The 26,909-nt window shown below is 42.7% G+C and overlaps 5 protein-coding genes across 5 annotated transcripts; 3 read left to right on the forward strand and 2 right to left on the reverse strand.

The window, feature by feature from the left end:
• Nucleotides 1–321: 321 nt before the first annotated feature.
• On the forward strand, nt 322–3,464 carry EAE98_000485 (uncharacterized protein). Its single transcript, XM_038948103.1, has 3 exons — nt 322–888; nt 943–2,943; nt 3,035–3,464. Exons 1-3 carry the CDS (start codon nt 468–470, stop codon nt 3,181–3,183), a joined length of 2,571 nt encoding a protein of 856 aa, XP_038815780.1. The 5' UTR covers nt 322–467; the 3' UTR covers nt 3,184–3,464.
• A 5,781-nt stretch (nt 3,465–9,245) lies between these two features.
• On the forward strand, nt 9,246–10,457 carry EAE98_000486 (uncharacterized protein; the record flags this gene model as incomplete). The annotated part of the gene is made up of 1 exon (XM_038948104.1): nt 9,246–10,457. One exon carries the CDS (start codon nt 9,246–9,248, stop codon nt 10,455–10,457), a length of 1,212 nt encoding a protein of 403 aa, XP_038815781.1.
• A 1,366-nt stretch (nt 10,458–11,823) lies between these two features.
• Nucleotides 11,824–13,355, reverse strand: EAE98_000487 (uncharacterized protein; the record flags this gene model as incomplete). The annotated part of the gene is made up of 2 exons (XM_038948105.1): nt 11,824–12,874; nt 12,949–13,355. The coding sequence occupies 2 exons, from the start codon at nt 13,353–13,355 to the stop codon at nt 11,824–11,826; spliced, it is 1,458 nt and encodes a 485-aa protein (XP_038815782.1).
• A 418-nt stretch (nt 13,356–13,773) lies between these two features.
• On the reverse strand, nt 13,774–15,501 carry EAE98_000488 (uncharacterized protein; the record flags this gene model as incomplete). The annotated part of the gene is made up of 5 exons (XM_038948106.1): nt 13,774–13,839; nt 13,892–14,145; nt 14,209–15,180; nt 15,242–15,320; nt 15,382–15,501. The coding sequence occupies 5 exons, from the start codon at nt 15,499–15,501 to the stop codon at nt 13,774–13,776; spliced, it is 1,491 nt and encodes a 496-aa protein (XP_038815783.1).
• Nucleotides 15,502–17,604: 2,103 nt separating this feature from the next.
• On the forward strand, nt 17,605–26,311 carry EAE98_000489 (uncharacterized protein; the record flags this gene model as incomplete). Its single annotated transcript, XM_038948107.1, has 6 exons — nt 17,605–20,035; nt 20,194–20,507; nt 20,751–22,343; nt 22,595–23,735; nt 23,791–24,007; nt 24,148–26,311. The coding sequence occupies 6 exons, from the start codon at nt 17,605–17,607 to the stop codon at nt 26,309–26,311; spliced, it is 7,860 nt and encodes a 2,619-aa protein (XP_038815784.1).
• Nucleotides 26,312–26,909: the final 598 nt, after the last annotated feature.

Genomic DNA, 26,909 nt, shown 5'->3' on the forward strand with positions numbered 1-26,909 from the left:
CCTATCGTCTCTCTTCACTGTTATTTGGACTTCAGTGCCAAGCTATCAGAGCTTCGGCGTTGCGGATATCATATAAGCTCGGAATATCATCCTAACTAGTGTAAGGAAGTGGAGACCTGTGTCCTGCATGGGCCATATGGCCGGATCAAGTTATCCAATGATATTCTACGTGAACCAATGCAGAAGGCCAGTTGCGGGGATATGGGATTCCGATCATTGCTTCATGATAGTGTATTACCTCTGCTGCGTAGATATAACCAAGGCTGTTGGTAGCTGCTTACCGTGGGAACCATTTCCTCCTTAAAAGAATACTTTCCCCCGCAGAGGATTTGATGTATCTAATGTAATGCCGTCTTATTGTCTTTACGATTGCCATTATTTCTACCGCACAGCACTGCGAGGATTGAATATTTGCACTTCTATTTCTCCATTATACGCATAAACTTAAAAGTTTTAAGCTAACCAAGATGCCTACCTCAACAACAGCCGTCCGTACATTCAGGATGCCTAAATCTTTAAATGAATCCCTAATTGCAGTAGGAGAGCCTCCTGCCAATGCTGCACCAGACGCAAATCGATCAATGGAAGGAGCAAAGAAGGTCAATGATGGCTACTCAAAGGACCAAAGAGACCCTCTTGCTAGCAATCAGCCAAAACATGAGCAAGGAATTACTTTTGCTGCACAAGACAAGTTACCAAAGCTGCCGATACCAGAGTTGGACGGCAGCATGACGAAATATCTGGCAGCTTTAAAGCCATTACAGTCACCAAGAGAACATGCAGAAACCAAACAAGCAGTGGAAGAGTTCCTGAAAAACGATGGACCGGAACTTCACGAGAGACTGAAGAAGTATGCAAATGGAAAGACTAGTTATATTGAGCAGTTTTGTATGTTGTATACCTAGGAGTTCACCGTGTCTGCCATGCTAATAGAACATCTAGGGTACGACTCATACCTCAACTTTGACAACCCCGTTGTTCTGAACCTCAACCCATTTTTCTTACTTGAGGATGATCCAACACCTGCAAGAAACAACCAAGTAACTCGTGCAGCCTCATTAGTGATATCTGCATTGTCTTTCGTACGCGCGGTTAGAAGAGAAGAGTTACCTCCCGACACAGTAAGAGGCACGCCTCTCTGCATGTATCAATACTCAAGATTATTCGGCACTGCACGTGTACCTACCGAGAATGGATGTCATATTGGACAAGATCCAGAATCAAAGCATCTTGTAGTACTTTGTCATGGGCAATTTTACTGGTTTGATGTTCTTGATGACAAATCGGATCTAATCATGACCGAAAGAGACCTTTCGATTAATTTACAAACAATCGTTGATGACGCGCAACAAACTCCTATACAAGATGCCGCTAAAGGTGCACTTGGTGTTCTCAGTACTGAGAATAGAAAAATCTGGTCAGGTCTGAGAGATGTTATGACCAGAGAAGAAGGATCAAATAATGCAGATTGTCTTGGAATAGTAGACTCTGCCTTATTCATCCTCTGCCTTGATTATGCAGAGCCCAATTCCCAAGCAGATTTATGTCAAAATATGCTTTGTGGGACTAGTCAAGTTGAGAAGGGTGTTCAAATAGGAACATGCACGAATCGTTGGTACGACAAATTACAAATTATCGTTTGCAAAAATGGCAGTGCAGGTATCAATTTCGAACACACCGGTGTAGATGGACATACCGTTCTTCGATTTGCAAGCGATGTGTATACAGACACAATCCTCCGATTTGCCCGTACGATCAATGGACAGGCACCCAGTCTCTGGGCATCGAACAGCCCAGATCCAGCTAAACGTGACCCGGCTAGTTTTGGAGATGTAAGCACTACTCCTCACAAATTAGAATGGGATATGATACCCGAACTCAGTATTGCCGTTCGTTTTGCGGAAACTCGTCTTGCAGATCTCATTCAACAAAATGAATTCCAAACCCTCGATTTCGCAGCTTATGGAAAGAATTTCATGACGAGTATGGGATTTTCTCCAGATGCTTTCGTGCAGATGGCATTTCAGGCTGCATATTATGGTTTATATGGTAGAGTGGAATGTACGTATGAACCAGCGATGACGAAAGTTTTTCTTCATGGAAGAACTGAAGCTATACGATCTGTAACGCCTGAATCAGTCGATTTCGTACAGAAATTTTGGGCTGAAAATCCTCCGGAACAAAAAGTTGAGGCGTTGAAGAAAGCTTGTCAGAAACATACAGCTAATACAAAGGAATGCGCGAAAGCCCAAGGTTGCGATCGCCACTTGTATGCTCTCTTTAGTGTATGGCAAAAAGCAGTTGATGAAGATGGCGCTGAGGCTGCTAGTAGTAATGGATTGAGCAGCAATGGATGTTCCAGCCCTGTTGAAACAGGTTCATCTAGAGACAACTCTATAGTTGGTAGTCCAGGCCGGAATTCAATCTTGAGTGATGGCGATGAAGTTGAGCGTCGCTCATCCCGCGCTCGAGGTAATTCTACCCCTGGATCATCAAATCATTCCATGCCTCTTCTTTTCGCAGACAGTGGTTGGGATAAACTCAACACAACTGTCCTCTCAACATCCAACTGCGGTAATCCATCACTTCGCCAATTTGGATTTGGTCCTACTTCCGGTGACGGATTTGGAATTGGATATATTATTAAGGATGAGGGAATTAGCATTTGTGCTAGTAGTAAGCATCGTCAAACCAAACGCTTTGTAGATGCTCTTGAGAGTTATTTGCTCGAAATTAGGAGAGTGTTGAAATCTACGAGAAGAGGCACAAGTCCAAAGGCTAGTAGAGCGAGAGAAGCTAGTGCTAATAGGCCCACTGCCGGGAAAAAGTTAAAGAGTAGAGGAAGAGTTATTAGAGCTGCTGAGTTGGGTAAGAGAACGCCCGGGACGATGACGCCGGCTGATGAGAGTGCGGCTGTTAGTGATGATGAGGGATTGGGTGGATGTATGTTTTCCTTTTCCTTTCTTCCCTTTCTCAATTTCCATTTAAATGTTCTTCATGTAATCAAAAGAGTCACACTAATACATAAATATAGATGGATTCTTCGACGCAGGCATGCTTCTTCAAGCTCTCAAGGCAAGAGGTGAAGGTCTAGATGATTCGAATACGAGACCTTCCGAACGGGCTAATGCTAATGCGAGAAGGAGGGAAATTGGAAAGAAATTAAGATTGAGCGAATATTAATTATGGAATTTAGATAGCTCTCTATGATAGGCACATATAGGTGGATGGGGTGATTTGGGAAGTGATTGGAGTTTAAGTTTTCATGTATTGCTATATTTTTATGGATTTTTTTTCGATATAAATAAGACTCTTGTATTTATTTTCAGGAATAAACGGGAATTTGAGAATAATCTATCTAGGTAGGTAGTATCGCTTTTAAATCGAGTATGTTTTTGTATGGTCGTAGTCAGTCAGTTGGTTAGTTGCATATCACATATCAATCATTCAATCCCTCTCAATGAATACTAGGCAGGTACCTACGTAGTTTCAATTCCTCGAATTCTCAAAAGAGTAGTCAACGAATCTCGTCAAGCAGTTCTCGCTCAGACTAGGTGGATAGGTGGATAGGTAGATAGGTAGATAGGTAGGTAGGTAGGTAGGTAGATACATCTCCACGTTCCAAGTATCCCTCAAATGGATTCTCAGCATAAGTAAGTATAAGCATAAGCTATAATCTCATAATCTCATGATTAATTATTTACTATCATACCTCTATTGACTCCTCGGATTAGCTGAGCTGCTAGGGACCTATAGGTGGTAGTAGGATGACGATGGATTTGAATTTGAATCTAAATCTAAATCCGAATCTTACGAATACGACGTCATGTTCCGTTGTTGGCTAGGTAGGTATGTGTAGGCTCGTAGGGTGCTGGGTAGATTGTGGGATGGGGAGGGGGAGGGGGAGGGAGAGAGAGAAAGGTGCTATTTTTGAGTATTGTTAGGGTTGGGTTGTTGGAAAGATTTGAAATTTTGAGTTTGGGGTTGGGGATGGGGTTGAGTTGATGGATGGATGATGGATGATGGATGATGGATGGTTGGTTAGAGGGTCAGATACCTAGGTAGATAGATGGCTTAGCGGATGGATGTTTGGAACGTGAACAACGTGGTAAATTCCTCAGCGGAGGAAAGGCTTTGGGTTGGTTGTGTGTATCTATGTACTATAGATAGGTAAGGTAAGGTAAGGTTAGATTGTGGATTTGTGAGTTTTTTGGTGGTTTGAAGATGTTGATCTTGATGTTGATGGTTTTTGGTGGTGCTGAGGATGACAATGGATGTGAGGTCTAGATTTGAAAATGAAATTGTAATTGAAAATGGGGTGTTCTGTTTTGTTCGGGGGCGGCTGTGTCCTGATATGTATGTCCTTGGAGCTTGATTATCGAACTACAAGTAAGATTTTATTTGTATCTATCTAGTCGGGTCTGTCTTATCATGAGGTAGGTACCTACGGAGGTACATGCCCTAATTTTTGTCTCACCGCCTTGAATTTACCATCAATCAAATCATTTTGCCTATACAAATTAATCCTTGACTTCGAAAGCGGTGAGACAAAAATTAGAGCATGTACCTCCGTACTGATAATAATCTACAGATGAACCTGGATATAAGGGCCTAAAAATTTCGAGGCCTAAATGCCCGTATATAGGGGTTTCCCGTATATACAGTTTCAGCCTCGGCATTTAGCCTCGTTTTATACCTTCAGCCTCCCCATTTTCATTAAATTTATCATGTGAATTTGTGAATTCATCATGTGATAGGCTAAAGCTTGGGCCATTCCCACCAATTTTTATAAGGGCATTAGGAAAATTAAGACCGTATGCCCTTATATAAAGGAATGCCCGTTTAAGTCAATTTTATCATATAAATTTTTGGGAAATCTAAAAGATATGCCCGTATAAAGGGGATTCCCGTATATCACGTGCCCGTATATTCAGGTTCATCTGTAGTTGGTAGATACCTAGTAGGTATTCGATACTTTCTTATATTCTTATTTAGATATCTATTCTTTAAATTTAAGTAGATATCTAATCGACAGATAGATATTAACTTACTAGATATAAGTTATATCTAATATATTTTCGTTTTCATTTTATTATATTTCTATAAATAATTCCTCTAATTTACACCTCTAGTTATTATTTCGATTCTACTACTCTACTATAACAAATCTATAGATTAATAGATTAATATAACTATTTCTATAAAAACACTCTTTAATATATTATAATACTCTATAATAGAATAAACTAATGATCTGAATTCAAATATTAATATCAACTCTAACTTCAAATCTCAAATCTCATTCACAAGAAACCCTAAAGGAATAATACAGATAGATAAAGATGAAGGTGATTGTTTGAGTAGATAGATAAGAAGTCAAATGGATATTGTAAAACTATAGATTGTAATTACGGATTATTATGAAATGTTAACAGCGAAACGCGGGGTTTGCGGATTAGTCCTTTCCTTTTCTCCCCCCCCCCCTTTTTTTTTCTTCTTTTGATTTGGAATTGAGAATTGGAATTTGGGTTGGGATCTACATACTTAGGTAGTATGATATTTCTTGTAACCATGGGAGTTGGCTGGGATTGGGATTGTTGGTGGATTTGGTGAAGTTGGTGATAGGATAGGGACCTAGCTAATTATCACATGAAAGTCACCGGTTATATGTCTACAGAGTACTGTATCTACCCATTCATCAGATGTATTGGTAACCTACAAGATAGGTCGCAACTCACAAGAAGACACTTGACCTGCAAAAATCCAAATTCAAATGTCGAGGAACCAACGGGATCTGCATGCGCGCAATGTCTTGGATTCATCTATCTATTTAGTACACTTGAGTATACTCGAGTATACCCGAGTATACTCGAGTAATATATATATGCAAAGAGATCTCTATCGAAACATCGATACATGAAAATGAAAGAGCGTGTGTGTACAAAAAGCTCGCGTTTCCAAGATAGTAGTGTTATATGAATTAATGTATCTGTGAGCATACTTTGTAAATGGATACACCAGAATATCATGCGCGCGTCCAAGGTTTCCCAAAGGTTTCCCAAAGGCTTACCATTCCTTACCTTCCCTCCTATGCGCTCGAGTCTTTGTATCTGGGTGGCTTGGTCTCTCTCTGGTCGGAGAATACGAAAAGCGGGAGAATCGGAGAAAAGAAAATGTGCAGACGGCGTGTACTTGGTAGGGAGGTGAGTGAGGAGTGAGGAGTGAGGATTGAGATAGGGAAGGGGTGGATGGGGATTTGGAAATGTAGAGAGAGCCAAGATGAGGGAGTGAGGGATTGAGTTGAGGCTTTGTTTCTTGGAACTTTCTCTTGGTGATGAGTTTTGATGAGTTTTGATGAATTGTAGATTTTTAGTTCTTGTATAATAATAAGTAGTAAAGGACATACCAATACCTAATCGATAAATACCAAGCTCAAGGTCTAGATTCTTGATAGATGATGAGATGATAGATAGAGTTTTCGTGCCCTAGACTCTGGAAATTTCGAGATTTTGCTTGTCTCTTTTTCTCACTCTCATGGTAGAATGAACGATGCCGGTCCGGTCGGATAAAATATCAATTAATACTTATTAACCTTATTACTCCGTCCGTATTTTGACTTTGATTCGTCGTCTTTGCCCCGTTTTGTGCTGCAGGCGTAAGCAGGTACCCAAGCCCGCCGACGCGGCAAAGCAAGATGCCAAAATGTTCTACGCTCCACTTGTACACGCACACGCACACGCATACGATACCATAGACTAATGATTGTTACGTCTCCTGGCCCATTTTGCTTGCGCGATTTTTCCTTTTCCTTTTCCTTGGATTGTGAGAATTGTCCGATTTGTTATTTGTGTGTTGTATACCTAAGTGGCATACCCAAGTTACATAGATACTAATAAGTACATACATACATGACTTCTGCTGTACGGTATGAGTCCTGTGTATGTAAGGGCAGTACAGAAAAAGTGTTTGTTTCGTGATGCGCTGTCTTGTTTGGATTTGCCTTCCTGCATGTAAGAATGCTGCAGGTGTTCGTATCTTCCCTTCTTTCCCCCTCCCCAATTTCCACAAATGGTCGATAAACGGAGAGATAAAACAAGCTAATTCATCGGATCGTCCACAATGTCTTGGTTAAGCTTTTGAGAATAGATTAATGGAATAGGTTACCCCTGAATCATCAATGGTGTGCACACGCCTTTAGCATGGACCAGGGAAAGGAACTTGGACTTTTTTGCCTTGATGCTGGAATCTGGATGGATGAGATGGATTCTGGATGGCTAAGTGAAGTATTTGAGTGGATAATATGGAGTAGGTATGGGTATTTGGGTAAGGAAGGATATGGAGTAAGGATATTGAGGATCCTCGAGCAGACAAAGTTCACATCACAACGTCCTTATGTGAAGATGTTTTCGGAGAAGCGGCTGGATAGATATCGGTGAAACTTCCAACATACGAAAGAGGCTCAATGTAGCTCAGCCACCGTGAATGTGAATCAAAAAAGGATTGATATCGTATTGTCTGGGGTTATTGAAAAGGACGAAACTGAGTTGAAATCCGTGACCGATTGTGCATGCCTATCTAGAGACTTGGATATTCTTGGATGTTCTGTAAATGATCAGATGGGTTGAGAAAAGATAGAAAAGGATAGGCAGAAAAAGAAAACAATACAATGCAGAGAACAAGTCATGTAGTGTTTGTAAGATCAAGATACATCCTAGTATATTTCAATATAAACAGACTGTCTCGACTGTCTAGATATGCTCGAGCCATGCAGTGATACTCTCTCACTCTGTAGTATGTACACTTTGTACAGTCACGATGGCTATGAGATGAACCGAACATCAACTAGTCAAACCATCAAACACCGGTACCTGACTATCTTTTATGCTCTGGGAAGGAGAAAAGAGAGAAAATAGAGAAAAGAGCCAATCAGAGTGGATTGAGATATATAATTATCTAATTATCCGCCCAATTAGGAGTCAGACTATGCATGAAAGCGGCCTAGTGATAATAAGTTTTAAGAACGCATCTAAGCTCGGTCTTTTATTCCTGGATTCCGTACCTGAGAGTTAACACCTGCACACCTGCACACCTGCACATCTGCACATCTGCACGTCTACTCGTTCCTGACTAAATGCAAAGTATCTAGATTCTTTCCCCGCCAATCAATATCCATCAAGAAGCTCAAGAAAGTGTCTATCACACCTAGGTAGTATCACCATTCTACACGGTCCAATTGAATGGGCAAGACAAGGTGTGTGGATACGATATTAGCAAAGATGTTGTGGATTCCCAAAGAAAAAGAAACACCGGATGAATTTCTAAGCTTCATTCTCTATCTTCTAAGTTCTGGCTCGACTTTTCAACGTGCAGACAGAAGCAGAAACATCATTTACCCTTGCACAAATCGCTCCTCATCCCGTTCCCACCCCCCTTGTCGTTTAAAATCCCACACGATGTTTCTGTACTCCTTCTTCCTATTCGTCGGCTAACTACTGGCTAGGTTTTCGAACTCGCCTCCCGCTTTCTTATCTCACATAACTAGTTCGGAAAAGAGAAAGGAAAGACAAAAAGATGTTGTCAAAATAATTCACTTGGGTCATGTAGGGTTACAATTCACCATTCACCATTCCCTTGGCAATCTACATATAGACATAAGGATCAACTCCCTCCCTCGCTTTTCTTCTTCTTCTTCTTTCCTTTCCACAGCCTCACGTTACCTCTCATTTGCAACGTCCAGTCTGGCACATCTCATCATTTCGTATCTTTGAAAGATAGCGCAGGATTTCCATCATCAAACCTCTCAACCTCGAATTTAAAAATACTGCCTACTCCTTCCATACATTCATTTGATTCATTACGACTTGACGTGATATTGACGAAATCTTAAGAATACGAATTCACCCCTACCACCAGAAGCAACCTTAAAAGTTCTTCCTTAACTTTGAGTCTCCCGCACCTCTCCTGTCTTGCTCTCACAACCCTCCCTCTCTGGATTGAAAATAAAGTCGACGATCTTGTTCTTCCTTGCATTCACTGATTGAATCATCACACTCCTTCAATTTTTCTATCAAACACTCATCGAGATTGTTTGCTCAGCAAGACCACATTCTTTCTTCGATTCAGTCATTTGAATATCAGTCAACAACAGTTCAAGTCATTCTTCACTGTCAACTACCTTTCCAGGAACATACATACACACAACATAAATCGAAATACACCCCGTTTAAACAACACCAAAAAACATCATGCGTTCTTTTGAATTCAAATCCCTCGCCATTTTGGCTTCCTCTTTGCTGGTCAAAGAAACATTCGCTGCTCCCATCTACGAAACCGAAATCCATGTCGTTACAGAAGAAGTTACCGTCACCAGAGAACTCGATGGTTCGTACGCAACTGGTCATGCTCATGCTGTAGGAACTTACACTCAACATCACTCTGCTGCTGCTTCCTCTGTTGTCGTGGTAGCATCTACTCCAGCTCCAGCAGCAGTAACAAGTGTCGTGGTTGTTCCCACCAGTTCTACAACTAGTCATGTGGCTATAGAGTCTAGCTCTGCTAAGGCTTCTTCATCTTCTTCAGTAGCCGTTGCTAAGTCTTCCACTGAAGCAGCTGCAGCTGCCGTCTTGGTTCAAACCAGTGCCAAAGCCGCTGCCACATCTATCAAAGCAGCAGCAACTACTCTCGCTACTTCTGCCAAAGCCAGCTCTGCTGCCGCAGCTGCTTCTCCATCCAGCTATTCAAGCTCTTCCTCTGGTGGAAAGCGTGGTGTTGCATACAACACCGCAGATTATGTCAAGCAATTCACCGGTTCTTCCAAAGTCGCTTGGGCTTACAACTGGGGTTCATCCCCCGATGGTCTCTCCGCTTCTGGTATTGAATTCGTTCCTCTCCTCTGGGGCTTGAAGAGTACCTTCACCGGTGCTTGGTCCGCCGCTGCCTCCAGTGCCATCGCATCCGGCTCCACACATCTCATGTCCTTCAACGAACCCGATCTCAGCACCCAAGCCAACATTGGTGCATCCGACGCCGCCGCCGGTTACAAGACCTACATGCAACCTTTTGCCGGCAAGGCCAAGCTCGGTGCACCCGCCGTCACCAACGGTGCTTCGCCCATGGGACTCACCTGGTTGAAATCTTTCTTGTCTTCGTGCTCCGACTGCACCATCGATTTCGTCTGCATCCATTGGTACGATTCCGCCTCCAACGTCGCATACTTCAAGCAGTATGTTCAGGATGCGTACACGGCAGGTGGCAACCGTCCCTTGTGGATCACGGAATTCCAAGCCTCGGGTTCGACTGATGAGCAAAATGCGTTCATGAAGGAGGTTCTTCCTTGGTTGGATGCTAGCACAATGGTCGATCGCTATGCGTGGTTTATGGCTGATACCGCGGCCGGTGGTTTGATGTCGTCCACGAGCGCGTTGAGCACTTTGGGAAATACTTTCAAGACTGCTTAGGTTTTGAATTGATTGATTGGTTATGGGGATGGAGTATTGGGATGGATGGATGGATGGATGGTAGGAATGGATATGGATATGGATATGGATACATGGGGAGGAAAAAGTAAGGGCGGTTACATACAAGATACACTGATTGAAAATGACTGAAAAAATACGCGGATCTTCGTTGTATATACTTTACTTTACTTTACACTTTACATTTAGGTTACTTATTAGTTGAGGTGCCAGACTGGAGCTGTGGTTAGATGGCGATGATATTTGAATGGAATACGTTCTAGATACCTAGTAATCTGTTGCTTTCTTGATTGAATGTGAAAATGGATGGTAGATGTGCACGATTGTGATGTTCTAATTACCTAGCCTAGGTAGTTATTTGATGTGATGATTATTAGTTGGTTGGTTAGTTGATGAATCATTGAAACTTGAAGGCTGTAATAGATATCTTCTAGATCTTTAGACAGATTAGTGGAAATACCATATATATCAATATAATAATATCGTATCAACAAATCAAATATCGAAATCCATTCGCAATACAATACATTTCATTCCCTACCTAGGCGAGCTAGATACCTAGTATACGAAATTGTAAACTCATCTCCATGAGATATTTTAGACGTTGTGCTTTGTATTCCTTCTTGTATGGGTTTTGTATTTGCTATTTGCTATTTGCTATTTACTATTTGCTATTTACTATTATCATACAGTACAGCATAGCACGACACAGTATAGTATATAAAATAGCACAGTAAGGTTATAATATACCCCAGATATCCCATTTCCCATTTATTTTTATTTTTAATCCAATTTAATTTAATTTAATCTAGTTTAATTTAATTTCTATCCGGGATTTTCTCCAGGAGGTTGGAATGGCTCGGGGATTTTAATTTATCATAGGGATTTAATATCGAGATTTAATATAGTGATAGTGATCGCTGCTAGGGTGTAGAGTTCTTGGCATGGAGATTCGGGAAGGTGGGAAGGTATGTGGTAGGGAGTGGGGTTTGGACGATGATGATGTTAATAAGTGTGGAGGAGGGTAGAGAGGGGAGAGAGGAGGGAGAATGAAGATGTAGGTAGTTATTATGGGTTTTGGATGAGGAGGGAGTTGTTGTTGAGTTTAAGGATAGATAGATACTTGGTAGGTAGTAGGCAGTTTTGTAAAAATTGTAAATATTGATTTTAGAAGTGTGTGTACTTGTTATTATACTATTAATTATTTAGTTGTGTGTATTTGATCAAAATACATAGTATCTATACATAGTATATACCAACTACCAACTACCAACTGCCGACTACCAACTTCGCATATCAGATGAGAATGAAATCTGATGCACCAATACCTAGATACCTGGGCCTGTATCTACAAAACATCCTCCCCATCATCATCAACTCCCTTTCCATGCTTAACAGCAGACATTCCCTCGCCCCTAATCTCAAACTCCACACTTCCATTCAATCCCTCTCCACTTTCCATTGCCCATCCCGCAAAAACAATTTTCATCCATCGTCTCCATCTTTTTAATACTGGTTCTCCTCTCTCTCCTTCCTCCATGATTTCATTTCTTGCTCGTCCATAGACGGGCTTTTTAATAAGTGCTATTCGACATGCTATTTGCGTGGTCCAGATTAGACCAAGAGAGGGTGTCTTGACGTTTTTGGACGAAGTGTAAGAAGGGTGTGGATCATCGCCCCAGCCTGTGAACCAGCGTTGTTGATGGTCCAATGACATAGGATCTGGTGTTATGATGGAATAATCTCGAGATCCCACTCGATTGCCAATGCTACTACCGGGGACACTTGACATGGGAGCATTCATTGAACTTGATGGTACTGGCATAGCTCCGTTTACGCCTAAGCTCCTTTTCGCAAGTGGACTGCTTTGCATGTCTCTTTCCCTTTCTCTCTTCTGACCATAAGCCATTGGACTTGCTCTTCCACTTCCGCCTGTGAACCGATCGGCTACTTGATTGGCGACTACAATAGCGACTCCGTGTTCCCTTGCCAAGTTCCTTAATAGTTGCCCCAACTTGACTAATTCTGCACTTCTCTGAGCCATATTTCCACCTCCCTTTGTCACACCAGGTCTCTCAAATTCAGCTCTGTAGTTTGCGGCTACACTGTCCAATATAAGCAATCGAATGCCATGACGTTTAATAGCAACAGGGACTTGGAAACGAAGAATATGATCCTGGGATTCGAGATCAGGTGTTGAAATTGAGATAACTCTGTCGAGAGAAGGCGGAGATGAGTGAGAAGCAAGAAGAGGGTGAGTGCGCAAGAGTTGCGATAGTCGAGTTATGGGGAGGGATGATTCGGTAGATACGTAAAGAGTGGGAGCTGCGAGACCATGGGGTGCGGGAAGTTGAGCGGAGAGAAGAAGGGTTAGGAGGAATTGCGTTTTGCCTGCGCCGCTGAAATTGTGTTAGTTGGAAGACGAGGCAGACAAGGAATAGTAGAAAATCATGGCAATGGAAATGAGATATACCTCTCGCCTGTAACCTCCGTAATATAGCCTGCTGGAATACCACCTCCTAATGCGCGATCCATATCATCATCCAACGTACTTATAACCTCCCACTCATTCACAACTTCTTTTCCCGACTTCCTTAACTTCTTCGCCTCTCCCTTTCCGTCTATATTCTTTTCGTCTGCCGCAGCGTCCTCATTTCCAGGGTTCACCTCACCTATCCCAAGGTCTCCTCTCAAGTGTTCCAGCACATCTGCACACAATCTTTTAACATCCAAGAGAGGTAAAGTCGCACGTTTGGCTATCTCAACACAATCGAGAGTGAGCAGATCAGCGACGGTAACGAGATTCTTCTCCAGTGAAGGGAGGAGTCGCACATATTTTTGTGTGGGAAATTGGGGGAGGATATCTAGGAGGTCGGTCATGGAGGCATTGGGAAAGGTGGAAAGCGCGAGAATAAATTGCGAAAAAGGAAGAAAGGCTGGAACGCGAAAAGGATCTCGCGTCGCTAGGAGTCTCGTGTTCACGTGACTAGTTATTGCTATAGACTTTTGATTTCGTCACTGTTGAACTAAATTTGGCTTCAACCTTGGAGTCATTGAAGATTTTAAAAATTTATTCGTCGAAATGATTGCTATTTTCAAATATTCAAAACTTCTGTACGTGTGTATTCTAACAAGTATGGGATTCATCATGATACTTTGCTTTGCTTGAGCAAGTGTGCCTTATCTTATCTGATGCTTTTATCACTGACCCTACTACGATAATAGCTTAGCGTTCTTCGGCCTTCGGGTGGTTCCACTAGTATCTGGTAACCTTACCTCTAGGCGGGGAATATTATATCTACTCTGCAGCCGCCACTTCTACATCGCTTCTCTTTGTCGATATTTTGGATTTTGTGAATAGGATCTAGATGCTATTAGTACTATTGATAATTCATTGATTCAATTGTTCTACTCACCACTGGTATTGCAACAGTTGCAGTCAAGATTCCAAGACTGGAAACGAAAAATATCCAGCTTCTTTCTCCAAAAGCGTAACTCGTCCAAGCAGGACCGGCAAGAACTCCCGCTGCACTAGCGCTGGTATATAAGGAGAAAACTTGACCGCTAGCTCCCGTCTTACCGAAAATGCCGGGCGTCTCCTTCTCCATACTTGCTACCGCTCGACTCAAGTCAGCACCTAATGGTGATGAACCGAAGACTCTGGCGACGCCTGTGATTCATATCAGTAACCACTAAAAGCAACGATCATACAACTGGAGTGGAACAAGATTACCATAAAGTGTAAGAAGGATAGCAAGTCCAGCAATCTGATCAGTGCTATTCCTTTGTATCAAGACGAGTAAGACTGTGAAGACAGCAGATATGATAAAGTATAATGCAGTGAGCCATCGAGAAGGCCAGACATCAGAGAGTTTACCAGCTATCGGGGCTAGAAATATGGGAAATGTTATAGTCAAGAAGATTAAGCCAGCACCGGTTGAGTCCCAATTGAACTTTCGTTCCACAAATATTGGGAGAGCTGCATCGAAACTTGCGAGCAGAAATACAGTCACCCAAACACCGTACAAATCAGCCCATATGCGTGGGGATTTTAACAGAGTTACTAAGGCTATTGGATGCTTCTTGTTGTCTGCTGGCGGAGGTTGATTTTGGTTGTTCCCAAGCAGTGGCTCGGAGGCTATGTCGCTAGTGGAAGGCGTAGACGAATTTTGTTGTTCGAAAACGGCATTGTCAACACTTTGCTGAAAAGTCCCGTACGTCTGTGTTTCACCTATAGTTTTATCTATTTTCAACCTCGCGGCAACTTTTTTCTCGATCATGAACAAACGCATAACGATATCGATCGCAATAAGGATAAACATTACGATGAATAATGATCCATAACCAAGTCCCGCATACATTATGCCGCCTATGGTTGGGGAGATCAGCATTCCAATGTTGAGACTCGAAATGACGTATCCCATCCATTGTCCAATATCCTTTGAGCCAACTGTATCTGCAAGCAGAGCAAATCCTACTGTATATACTACAGCTGCCGAGAGTCCCTGAAGAAAACGGCTGAGAGCCAGTATCCAAACATTCTGTGCAAAATATAAGACGGCCGTGGCAGCTGCATTAGAGAAGAATCCCATGAGTAAAGGTGTTCTTCGTGATGAACTTTGATCAGCATAGTAGCCAAAGAGTGGACTCGCTATCAATTGGGCAAGGCCAAATGCTGTTAAAAGCATAGAATTCCAGAATTCGACTGGGAGAAATTAGCTTGCCGACTCCAAAACTATTTTTGAAACGTGGAATTCTATTCATACGGTCCTCATCTGCAATTCCAATTCGACTTTCCAGTTCGTTTGGAAGAACAGGAATAACGACTCCATAGATGAAAGAGTCCTATGACCTGGATGTCAGCACTCGTTTTCTTCAGATGCTCGCGAACTTGAAGCCCACATACACTGAATGATGCAACACAGATTGTGCTAACAATGAACCATTTGGATGAGCGGAAGTCCAGAAACCTTGGTTCTCTACGCTCCCCCTGCATTTCAGAAGTTTGCGTTTTGAACGGCCACATAATTGAAATTGAAATAAAAGAACCCTGGCTCTTGGGACCTTTTCGAGCTCTCAGTCGTGCGAATTATACAATAATGTATGATGGGAGAACTTCCAGAACTAAAATAGGAGAGGAGCTTTTTACCGAATTGTGCTGATCGCGCGATTTACCCCTTTAAGACTTGCATACATACGAAGCGCATGGAGGTAAAAAGGGGCAATAGTTTTCAGCCGTCATACTTCAGGTGGCTTGGCATGAGGTTTTCTCCTTCTGTTGCACAATGCAGGTGGCAATGCCACCCTAGCTCAGTGCAAGGCTTTAGGTTCCCCGCACCGTACAGAATCTTCGTACGACCAAGGCTGTTTTTGACTGCATTTTGTCGCATTGCATTATTAGTCTGCCTCAATTCGCTGCAAACATGTTCCGATCTTTCGCGATAATTATTATACATCGCGATTCAAATTGATTAAACCGCATGATCAATTGCTAGGGTCTAGAGTTGCAGATCGAGAAAAAAAACAACCTCTACATGGTAGTCTGGTTTCTTTTGTTGACAATTGTTTTTTATTTCATTGTAGAGGGTTTCGATATACACGCAAGATGCGATGCTCTATTTCTCCAGAGTCAAAACAAGCGTAAGTAAGAGGATACAGTTACGTAAATTCGCGCCCGAATGATCCGAGCTTCCTTGAAGTTGATCGTCTGCAGGATTATGTTTGTCTCACAATGTTTTATGCGCGTCAATGTTTCTGGAACTTTAGCCAAGCAGACGGGAAACTCGACGATCAATAGTGATCTGTACATGGGCAAATTACACTAGGCAATTTCATTGGTTTTGTTGCGATTTGAAATTTCTGTTTTTGAGGTGTTATAACTTATTAGACAGTTTTTGACAACATCATGATGACACTCAACGTAAGTGCTCTGGAATCTGTTCATCGCATATCATGATGTTGTTTAATACAATTGTTTCAAAGCAATGTTTTCACCATTTAACGAGGAGAATAAAACGTTCATTTTTCATTTCATTTAGGAAAGGTCTGATCAACCCCAAGGTTATACGGTGATTGGGTTTCAGAACTCTCATAATTCAGTTCATATTCTACATATTTTCAGCCCGTAAATGGCCTAGCTTGATGGTGCCGAGACAACCAATGGAGCTATTTAAATAAGCGCAAGGACGTGGAACGTTCCGCCCTTGTCTTAGATCTCATTGCATCTTGCGGAGAACCCTCCTGGTTACGCAAGCCACTTAAAACGTACGCTCTTCCTCATCCAAATTTTTATATAGTGACATACACTCGCTACAAGATATATTGACATCAGAGAAATTTGATCCATGGTCTCAATGTGGCTTCATTACTGCCCCATACGGAAATGACTGCACTAGATTGTGCCATATGCGCCAGAAGAAAGAGGAAAGTCAACGAGTCATGTGGGTGTTCAGTTATGTACGATCCTAGATGTTTTGACTTGATCTTTCAGCCCCTTTCCCATATGATATAATGGATGCCGGCTCAGTACGCTATGCAGCTACCAGGAAGGAATTTTACAATGCAGATGGAATCAAGGTTAACGGATTGGAGTTACTGGAGATGATACGAATGAGCTGAAAGAGCTTCGCGAAAGAATCCCTTCCGCGCCGGGCTATGACTACATCGAGAGTTGGGTCTGTGTAGTCAAATCTTAACATTGAATGATTGGAGCACGTCATGTAGAAGTAACACTATGTTCTGAGGCTATCCAGGGCAATCTACCCTCAAAGCCAGGGCGCGTGTAAAATCGGAAGTGATACTCTCCAAGCCCGCAGGCTGGGGTTGCAGTCTATAACCCGTTGATCTATGGAGATCAGCTTCGAAAGCTATGATGGCTGAGAAAAGGTAGGGGGATGGAGGCTCGGGTAAATGATTCATAGCCCATGTCTTACACTTGAAAATCGAGTGATGTTGAAGGATAAATTGTGAAGAGATTCGTCTGCATTCAACATTGATTGAAGCTCAATTCGAAGATTACAGTCTCTGAAAGTCAAAAACGCTTCCTCTCCGTTATTTGCTTTAGGTAAGTTTTTTGACCCCTGAGATCTTTTCGCGTGCACTGATAAACTTGGATTGCTTAGAATTTATTATGACAATAACAGCTAAGCACTTCTCTCCCGACCTCATTCAGAGGGACCAACGCCAGGTCAAGGGAGACCGCGTTGAGAAATCATACTCTGCGATGGATTTGGATCTTGCATCTAAACACTATCTTTCAGGCATCCTCCACAGTGAGCTTCGTCCAGCCCAAACCACGGACACGGATAATTACCTCAGCCAAGGGGAAGGTTCTGTCAAGCCATTCTCTCTTCTAGATCCTACGCAGAGCCATGATGAAATTCGAAGACAAATGCCATCAGATGCAACATTCATCGATGTCTACCCTTGCACGGCTCTTCAAGAAGGGCTGCTGGCATTATCAATGAAGGAGTCCGGCAGTTTTACTCCTCAAATAATATGCAAGCTCCCCAGAGGCATTGATTTGAATAAGTTCAAAGCTGCTTGGCAGAGCACAGTCGATTCAAATTCGACACTTCGAACTAGCTTCGTTCAAACGCGGACTTTAGGCCTACTTCAAGTAGTTTTGGCGCCAGAACCCATCCTCTGGTCCGAAGAGATCGACCTCGAAAGCTACTTGAGCAACGACAGAATTATCTTCCCTTCATTTGGAAAGCTCCTATTGAGATACGGTCTCATTCAAAGCCACTCATCTGATTCATTATATTTTGTTTGGACTTTTCATCATGCCGTTCTTGATGGATGGAGCATGCGCTTGGTACTTCGACAAGTCGAAGAATCATACAGAGGAGAGAGTTTTCAACCGTTGGTGGAATTCAAGTGTTTCATTGCCCACCAAATGAGACTTGAGAAGCAATCACAGAAAGCGAGTGAAATGTTCTGGAGTAATCATCTAGCAAATATTTCGGGGGCACAATTTCCAGTTGTCCCATCGCAACATCAATCGCGTGCGAATGGCTACTCGGAAAGATTTATTTCCGTGAAGGAAAACCTATTAGCTGGTGCAACGACCTCTACAATTATACAAGCTGCATGGGGAATCCTAGTAGCACGACGTACCGCTGCGACGGAAGCTACTTTTGGTCTCGTGCTTGCAGGGCGAAATGCAAAGATTGTAGGTCTCGATATGAGAAGAGTAAATGGTCCAACATTCAATTCATTACCGATGCGAGTAATCATTGAGGACAAAAAATCTGCGGAAGATCTATTTGCTTCGGTTCATGATTCTCGAGTCGCCATGAAACCCCATCAGCATCTTGGCCTACAAAATATCCGTAGGCTCGGAACGGACTGCACAAAAGCTTGCAGCTTCCAGAATCTACTCGTTATTCAACCCAGATTAGAGAGAGATCCCAACAGTATATTCGGCGCCAGAGAGAATACTAGTGACCACTGGGCAAAGTTGAATGCTTATCCTCTCATGATGCAATGTGATTTGATGGGAGATGGCTTCACTGCAATGGCCAGTTACGACTCTCACGTTTTATCTGACCAAGAAGTCAATATTCTGCTGCAACAATTTGACAACATCATATCTCGTTTGTCCGATGCAAACACACTGGTTGGTAATATAGGGCTGGCAATGGAAACCCCACAAAAACAATTAGCAATTCAAGAAACCGAAGCTGAAGAGGTTCATTCGTGTGTCCACGAAGTCATTCAGCAGAGTTCGCAAAGCCGCGGATTCGATGTAGCGGTGACATCTTGGGATGGAGAATTGACGCATTCCCAATTACATTCTATATGTGATCGTCTAGCATATCTTCTACAGCTCGCTGGTGTTGGACCCGAAATCAAGGTTGCACTGATCTTTCAAAAATCTTTGTGGGCTGTAGTCGCCATGATGGCAGTGATGAAAGCAGGAGGAACTTTTGTTCCTATGAGCCCCGACCATCCTGAAGAGCGAATCAGAAAGCTGGTGAAGCAAATAGGTGGCAAGATGATCATGTGCTCCGAAAGTCTCCTCCCCTCGCTCGAGGGTATCGCAGACAAAACACTTGCTGTGGGAAAATCGATGCTCGAAACCTTGCCCGAAGGAGTGCTGGATGCAAGTGTTCAGCCAAACAATTCTGTTTATATTATGTTCACTTCTGGCAGCACTGGAGAACCAAAGGGATGCGTTATAGAGCATGCTACTTGCTGTGCTACTATGCGTCATCTCTCCAATATCTCCAAAATGAGTCCTCATAGTCGCACTCTTCAGTTATCGGCATATACTTTTGATGGCATGGTTTTCGAGATTCTTGTTACTTTGGGTGTTGGAGGCGTTGTTTGCATACCTTCAGACGACGAGAAAATGAACAACATTACATCAGCAATCAACCGAATGCAAGTTAATACTGCATTCATGACACCTGCCTTTGGGAGATTGATCCTTCCAGAATCTGTGCCAACCCTAAAAACTCTTCTTATAGGAGGAGAAAAAGTGATCCAAGAGGATTTAGATCAATGGTCCGGAAAGTTGCGGTTATTGCAAGTGTATGGACCTACGGAATGTTGCTGTAAGTTCCATTATATTTTTCTTCGCCATACTCATATCTACGTTGGGTTTCTATATTAATCTCCTATGTAATCTGGCCAATGCATTATAATCTAATTGTTTCTTATTTTCCTCTGAAGTTCTCCTTGGTTTGCAGCTACTAACTCTGGAATGCTGCAGGCATGTGCACTGCTACTGAAATCACTGGGAAAGGTGTGAACCCTGCTAGACTGGGGTCTGGTTTCGTCGGAAGCTTTATTGTGCTTGACGAGAACGACCAATTAGCTCAACGGGGAGCTGCAGGTGAATTATTGATTGGTGGAACACTTGCGAGGGAGTATTTCAAAAATCCCGAAAAGACGGAGGCGTCATTTGTCCCTACGCCTTCCTGTATCCCTGCTGAATCTACTCGATGGAAAAGGTGGTATAGGACAGGTGACTTGGTCAAAATGGATGCCGATGGATCAATCGTATATATCTCTCGGAAAGAAGCGGTAAGTGATATCCCTATTTTGAGTCTCAATTATTTTTCTTGAAATTCCTTGACATGTTGTTCATTTCAACCTCAATTTATGAAGCCCGGAAACATGGTACAACTGGAATATTCCAGCATGTTCAAGCTTGTTCAGGATCTTTCCTATCCAGTTGAAGTCCTCCGAAACTCCACAAACAACTGGGAAAAATATACCATTCAGTGACCTAGTAGTGACTGAGATCGTATACTAAACATATTGTAGGGTGCACAAGTCAAGCTAAACGGCCAAAGAATTGAGATGGGTGAAATCGAAAGTCATCTTCACAAAAATCTAGACAATGTTATAGATCTTGCCACAGTGGTAGCAACCCCTGTGGATGGCAGATCGCCATTCCTAGCAGCCTTCTTGTGTTTTAGAGATGGTGGTAATAGTAGAGAAAAGGAAGAAAGCTCACTTTTCAAGAAGTGTCTTGATGAGTCAATCGTCCGATCACTTCTTGACCGCTTGAGTCTTGTACTGCCACAATACATGATACCAAAAGTATACATACCCATATCATCGATACCACTTACTATCTCTCAGAAGTGTGATCGCCAAACCCTACAGACTCTTGCAGCTAGCTTAACGCCCTCAGAATTTGCATATTATTCTGGTCAAGATGCTACACACTCCGCTCCTTTGACCAACAACGAGCTTCAAATGCAGCGTCTATGGGCCGTTATTTTAAAACTTCCAACACGTAGCATAGGCAGGAACGATAGTTTTACACGTCTTGGTGGAGATTCCATTCTTGCTATGAAGCTCGTTGCAGCTGCACGAGAAGATGGCATAAATTTGACGGTTGCAAACATATTCCAAAGTCCGATCCTATCAGATTTGGCCAAAACACTAGTGGATGCCAATTCCTCTTCAGTTGTTGGACAGGACAATATCCCTGCATTTTCTATGATTGGAGGGCGCGTTCAGCTGCTGAAAGCAACCATTGATGGTGGTCTCAACCCAGAGCATGTTGAAGACTTGTACCCATGTACTCCTTTTCAAGGATCTATCATGGCACTCTCAATGAGCCATCCTGGCACGTATGTTGCACAACACGTTTTTGAATTATCCAAGGACATATACTCTAATATTGACAAGTTCTGTGACGCTTGGAATGAAGTTGTACGTTCGAATCCAATTCTACGAACGCGTATCAACCAGCACGAATCAGCAGGCCTGGTGCAAATGGTTATCAGAGAAGATGTTACATGGGAGGTGCAAGATAACCTCCAAGGATATTTGGAATCTGATAAAGCGCAGCCTATGGGCTTAGGGAGTCCTCTTAGCCGTTATTGTATTGTCGAAGAGACAATATCAGCCGATCACAAGTATTATTTCGTCCTTACCCTACATCATGCAGTATACGACGCCTGGAGCATAAATTTGATGCTTCAACAGGTGGGAAAAGAGTATGGAAGACTCGCGCACATTCCTAGGAATGATGCCAACTTACCTCAACCCCAAAATATTCCGTTCAATCGTTTCATGAAGACCATTGTCGATTTAGATCGTCTTGCAGCAGAAAACTTTTGGATATCAGAGCTTGCGAGTGAAGGTGCAAAGATTTCACATTTTCCAAGCATCAATTCTGGCTACCAACCTCAGCCTGGTGCAACAGCCATTAAAGATATCAAGTTAGTTCGAGAGGCTAATTCCGACTACCGAATTTCGAATATTATCCGAACAGCTTGGGCAATTGCCATAAGTAACTACTCCAATTCTAACGATATCATCTTCGGAGAGGTCTTGACAGGCCGTACTGGTTCATCAGCCGATCTAACTCGAGTAGTTGGACCTACATTAGCTACCGTTCCGGTGAGTAAATCTTTCACATTTTTGGTCTTTGACGAAATAGGATGTGGATGTGGTTGAATGTGTCGCTTTATCAATTTGTCGGCTGTTTATGTCACCTGAAATTCATGTATTCTATTTCTTTCCACAATTTCTATCGAAGAGAGTGCCTGAGAAGATTGCCTTTCAAGATGAAGTCTTGTCACCAAATTCCTGGGAGTAGAGTGGGCATCTTGTGATTTTTTGCGGCCATGTACTGACTTTCCAATTTATAGGTTAGGATCACATTGGATCCTCAGGGCACAGCTCTTAGTCTACTGAAGAAGGTTCAGGCTAAAATGATCCAGATGATGCCCTTTGAACAGATTGGTCTATCCAATATTCAACGATTAGGCGAAGGACTGAACAAGGCATGCCAGTTCCAGAATATCTTGGTCATACAACCTAGAGAAAATTCAGCCATCGACGACTCATTTATGGGACGACGTCGAATGGATCTTGTGGAAGCAACTGTATGGGATACAAATGCTTTAACTCTAGAATGCCATCTTACTGAGGAGGGAATGAAGGCCAAGGCAATCTTTGACTCGGAAATTATAGACAGTCGACAAATGGAGAGGATGCTCTCCCAGTTTCAGCACATCCTTCAGCAATTATGCCATGAAGACGCAAGAAAATCTGTCCAAGATATCAACTCTATCAGTGAAGTTGATCTAGAGCATGTTTGGGAATGGAATTCTACATTACCAGAGGTAATGAAGTCTTGCGTACATGAAGTTATCGATATCATGACAAAGCACGATCCTCATGCCCCAGCAATTGCCTCTTGGGATGGCGATTTGACTCGCGCTGAGCTAGATAGTCTATCATCTCGTCTAGCGTCTCAATTGATGAAGTATGGAATAGGGCCAGGAAGCAAAGTGCCTCTATTCTTCACGAAATCAAAATGGGCCATCGTAGCTACACTGGCAACTATCAAGTCTGGAGCTGCATTTGTACCCTGCGACCCTTATCATCCTCGGTCGCGTCTTCTTTCACTTATTGAGCAAGTCAACGCTCAAGTAATTCTTTGTTCAAACGACGTTCGGCAGTCCTGCTTAGATTTGTTTCCCTGCGGTAAAACAATTGTGGTGGAGGAAAGCGAGATCGAACTGTTACCAGAACTAACAGACATTTTAAGCAATGTTAGCCCTGTGGACCCTCTCTACATCTGTTTCACCTCAGGTACTACTGGGACTCCCAAAGGTACAGTAGTGACCCATGAAGCATATTGCTCGGGCGCGAGAGATCATGGTAAAGCGCTTCACTTTGGACCAACTTCACGATTTTTACAGTTTGCGTCCTACAGCTTCGACACCTCTATCGAGGATATTTTAACAACCCTGATGACGGGAGGCTGCCTTTGCATACCATCTGGTAAGTACTATTGATCGCCTTTTAATCGAAAAAAAACTAACCGGTACACTAATAGAGGGAGAACGGACTTCAGATATCGTGGGAGCAATAGCTAGAATGAATGTTAACACGGCAGACCTAACACCTTCTTATATAAGCTCGATCTCACCTGAATCTGTTCCTACATTGAAGAGAATAACTCTTGGTGGAGAGCCTATCACTGCTAATGTTATCAAAACCTGGGCAGATCGCGTTCATTTGATTAATGCTTTCGGAACTACTGAATGTTGCGTGTAAGTGTATACCCAATTTCGAGATCCTGGATCGAAACTTGCAATTCATATTCTTTCCTTCCTTTTGCTTGAGGCGTAGTTTCTCTGTCTTAGCTCCTTTAAAGTTAGCGCTGCATCATACTGACCTAAATGTCTTCTAGAACAAGTGTAGTGAATGCAGATATCTCTCCCAGCACATCTCCTACAAACATTGGGCGTGGAGCAGGCGCAGTCACTTGGATTGTTGATACTGAAGATTCAAACCGTCTTCTACCAATCGGTGCAATTGGTGAACTGCTAATTGAATCACCCGCCATGGCCTCAGGATATCTTGGCGACGAGGTGAAGACTAGAGCCGTTTTTATCGATAGTCCCAAATGGGCTCGTAATTTCAGCTCGAGTCACCGTCCTACACGTCTCTACAAAACTGGCGATCTTGCCCAATACAACTCTGATGGAACAATCAATTACCTCGGCCGGAAGGATACTCGCATCAAACTTCGTGGACTTCGCATAGAAATTGCTGACGTGGAGCATCACATACTCAGTCATCCACAAGTTAGAAAAGCCATGGTTGTATTGCCTACTTCTGGGCCATATGTTGATCAACTTACGGCTGTAATCGAGCTCGAAACCTCAACAGACTCGGAGATAGCCAGTGGCATTGCGGTAGTTTCTCACTTGGAACTTGAAGCTTCCGGATTCAAATGGTCCCGAATTGCAAATCACCTGTTAGATCACCTGCCAAGTTACATGATTCCTTCTTCTTGGGTCGCAATGAAGACCATACCACTTCACACGTCCGGAAAGCTGGATCGTCCTAGACTCACCAAGTGGCTTAATAGTCTTCCGGTGATCCAAAAAGCTGAGAGTTATCCCAAGAGCAGCGAAGCACCTTTGTTACCATCAGATGATCATATTGCATTTGAAATCAGCGATAAAATTGCACAGCTTGTTGCAACGAAGCCTTCATCACACCTAAATTCCGATATCATAGGTCGTGATGTTAACCTTGCTTCTATTGGAATTGACTCCATCAAGATGATGTCCCTTGCAGCTTTCATTAAACGATCGTATGGTATCACTATACCTATGCCCAAGCTCATCAACTATCAGACCGCAATTTCGGATGTTTCAAAACATATTCGGTCTGCGACCAAGTTCAAAGGCGAGAAGCCCATAGACTCAGCACCTACTCTTGATTTGATGCAAGAAATAACCGATCTAGACATACAACTAGCCTCAATGCAGCATTACTTTGGAGTTGTTTTCTTGACAGGTGCCAGCGGATTTCTGGGTACTCAGATACTTCGAGAACTTCTTGAAAGACCTGGCGTCAAGAAGGTTATTGTGCATGTACGCGCTTCATCCAATGAGAATGGCAAACAACGGATCATAGCAGCAGCTAAATCCGCAAGATGGTGGCATGAAACTTTCGCAACGAAACTCGAAATATGGACGGGAGACTTAGCTAAACCTATGTTAGGTTTGAGTTTCGGGCAATGGCAAAAACTAAGCACAGTCGATGCCATCATCCATAATGGAGCTTCAGTGCAATGGAATGCGGATTATCACACTCTTAAAGCTGCCAATGTCACGTCTACCTTTGATATTCTGAAGAATATTACAGGAGCTGTGTCGCCTCCGAGATTCGTCTATGTATCTGGAGGTCGTGATTTCGAAGGAGAGATGGATGATAATACGACCGCAATGAGATTGAAGGGACTTGATGGTTATAGCCAGACGAAGTTCGTTTCAGAGCTCCTGGTAAGAAACTTTGCTCAACGAGCCACATCTTTTGCCCAAGGCAATCATGTCTCTATCGTCAAACCGGGACTGATCATTGGTACAACCCGGGAAGGAGTGGCCAATACCACTGACTTCCTATGGAGATATGTAGCTGGCGCAATAAACGTCGGCGCATATCCTATTCCAGACAAAAATGATTGGTTGACTATTGCACATGCGGATTTCGTCGCAAATTCGACTATCAATGCCTTGGTCAATACTCCCAGTGACTCAAATTATACATTGGATATAACTGGCGGAATCGACATGCAACGATTCTGGGATATTGTCAATAAAACTATGGGGCATGAACTTCGCCCGACTACTTCAAGTGGATGGGCGAAGTTGATCCAGAAGGATATGGAGAAGAAGACGGAAGCCCATCCGCTTTGGCCGGTAGCTCATCTTATCACTGAGGAGGGAAATTTGGGCAAGAGTAAGAGACCAAGGGAATTGGATACTGTGTTTGAGAAGCAGATAGAGGAGGCGATCAAGAAGAATGTGGAGTATTTGAACGAGATTGGTTATTTTAGGTAGGGGGGTTGGAGGTTGCGAGGCAACAATGGCAGGACGCTGGTTTTCGCTTATCAAAAGTCTGGATTATTTGATGCAGTTTTTTCTACTGAACCTCAATGTCTCTTATTTGATTATAACTTCACATTCTCTCGGCTCCAATCAAATCTTGTGACCAATAGAATCTTCTGTCTTTGCATCTTGCTGGTGACTGTGTGACAATCAGTGAGCTATTTCAATATTTTCAATATCGCAAGAAGATAGAGGTAGGGACGCAGTGATTATTGGCTGTTTTGCATCCATCACATGTGCCAAATATACCAACATGTAGGTACATCATGACCAATACTGAAGAACTATGTGCCACAAATACATGACAATGTACCAAGACAAGATGCGGAAATCTAGGGGGAAAATCATAGTCTAATTTCTATTTGGTGTTCATGTTCTAGATATTAATCCTTAAACATCATGACATTCTACACGTGAAATGCTACATACTTCCCATGAGCTCCCGATGTGCTGGATAATCCATTTGAAATTGTAAAGATTCGCCCAAACAAACAGTTACTTAGGTCCCTATCACCACTTTGAACACTCAAACTATTGAATGATTAAACAA

Source organism: Botrytis deweyae (assembly GCF_014898535.1).
Source record: "Botrytis deweyae strain B1 chromosome Unknown BDEW_001, whole genome shotgun sequence".
Taxonomy (NCBI): Eukaryota; Fungi; Ascomycota; class Leotiomycetes; order Helotiales; family Sclerotiniaceae; genus Botrytis; species Botrytis deweyae.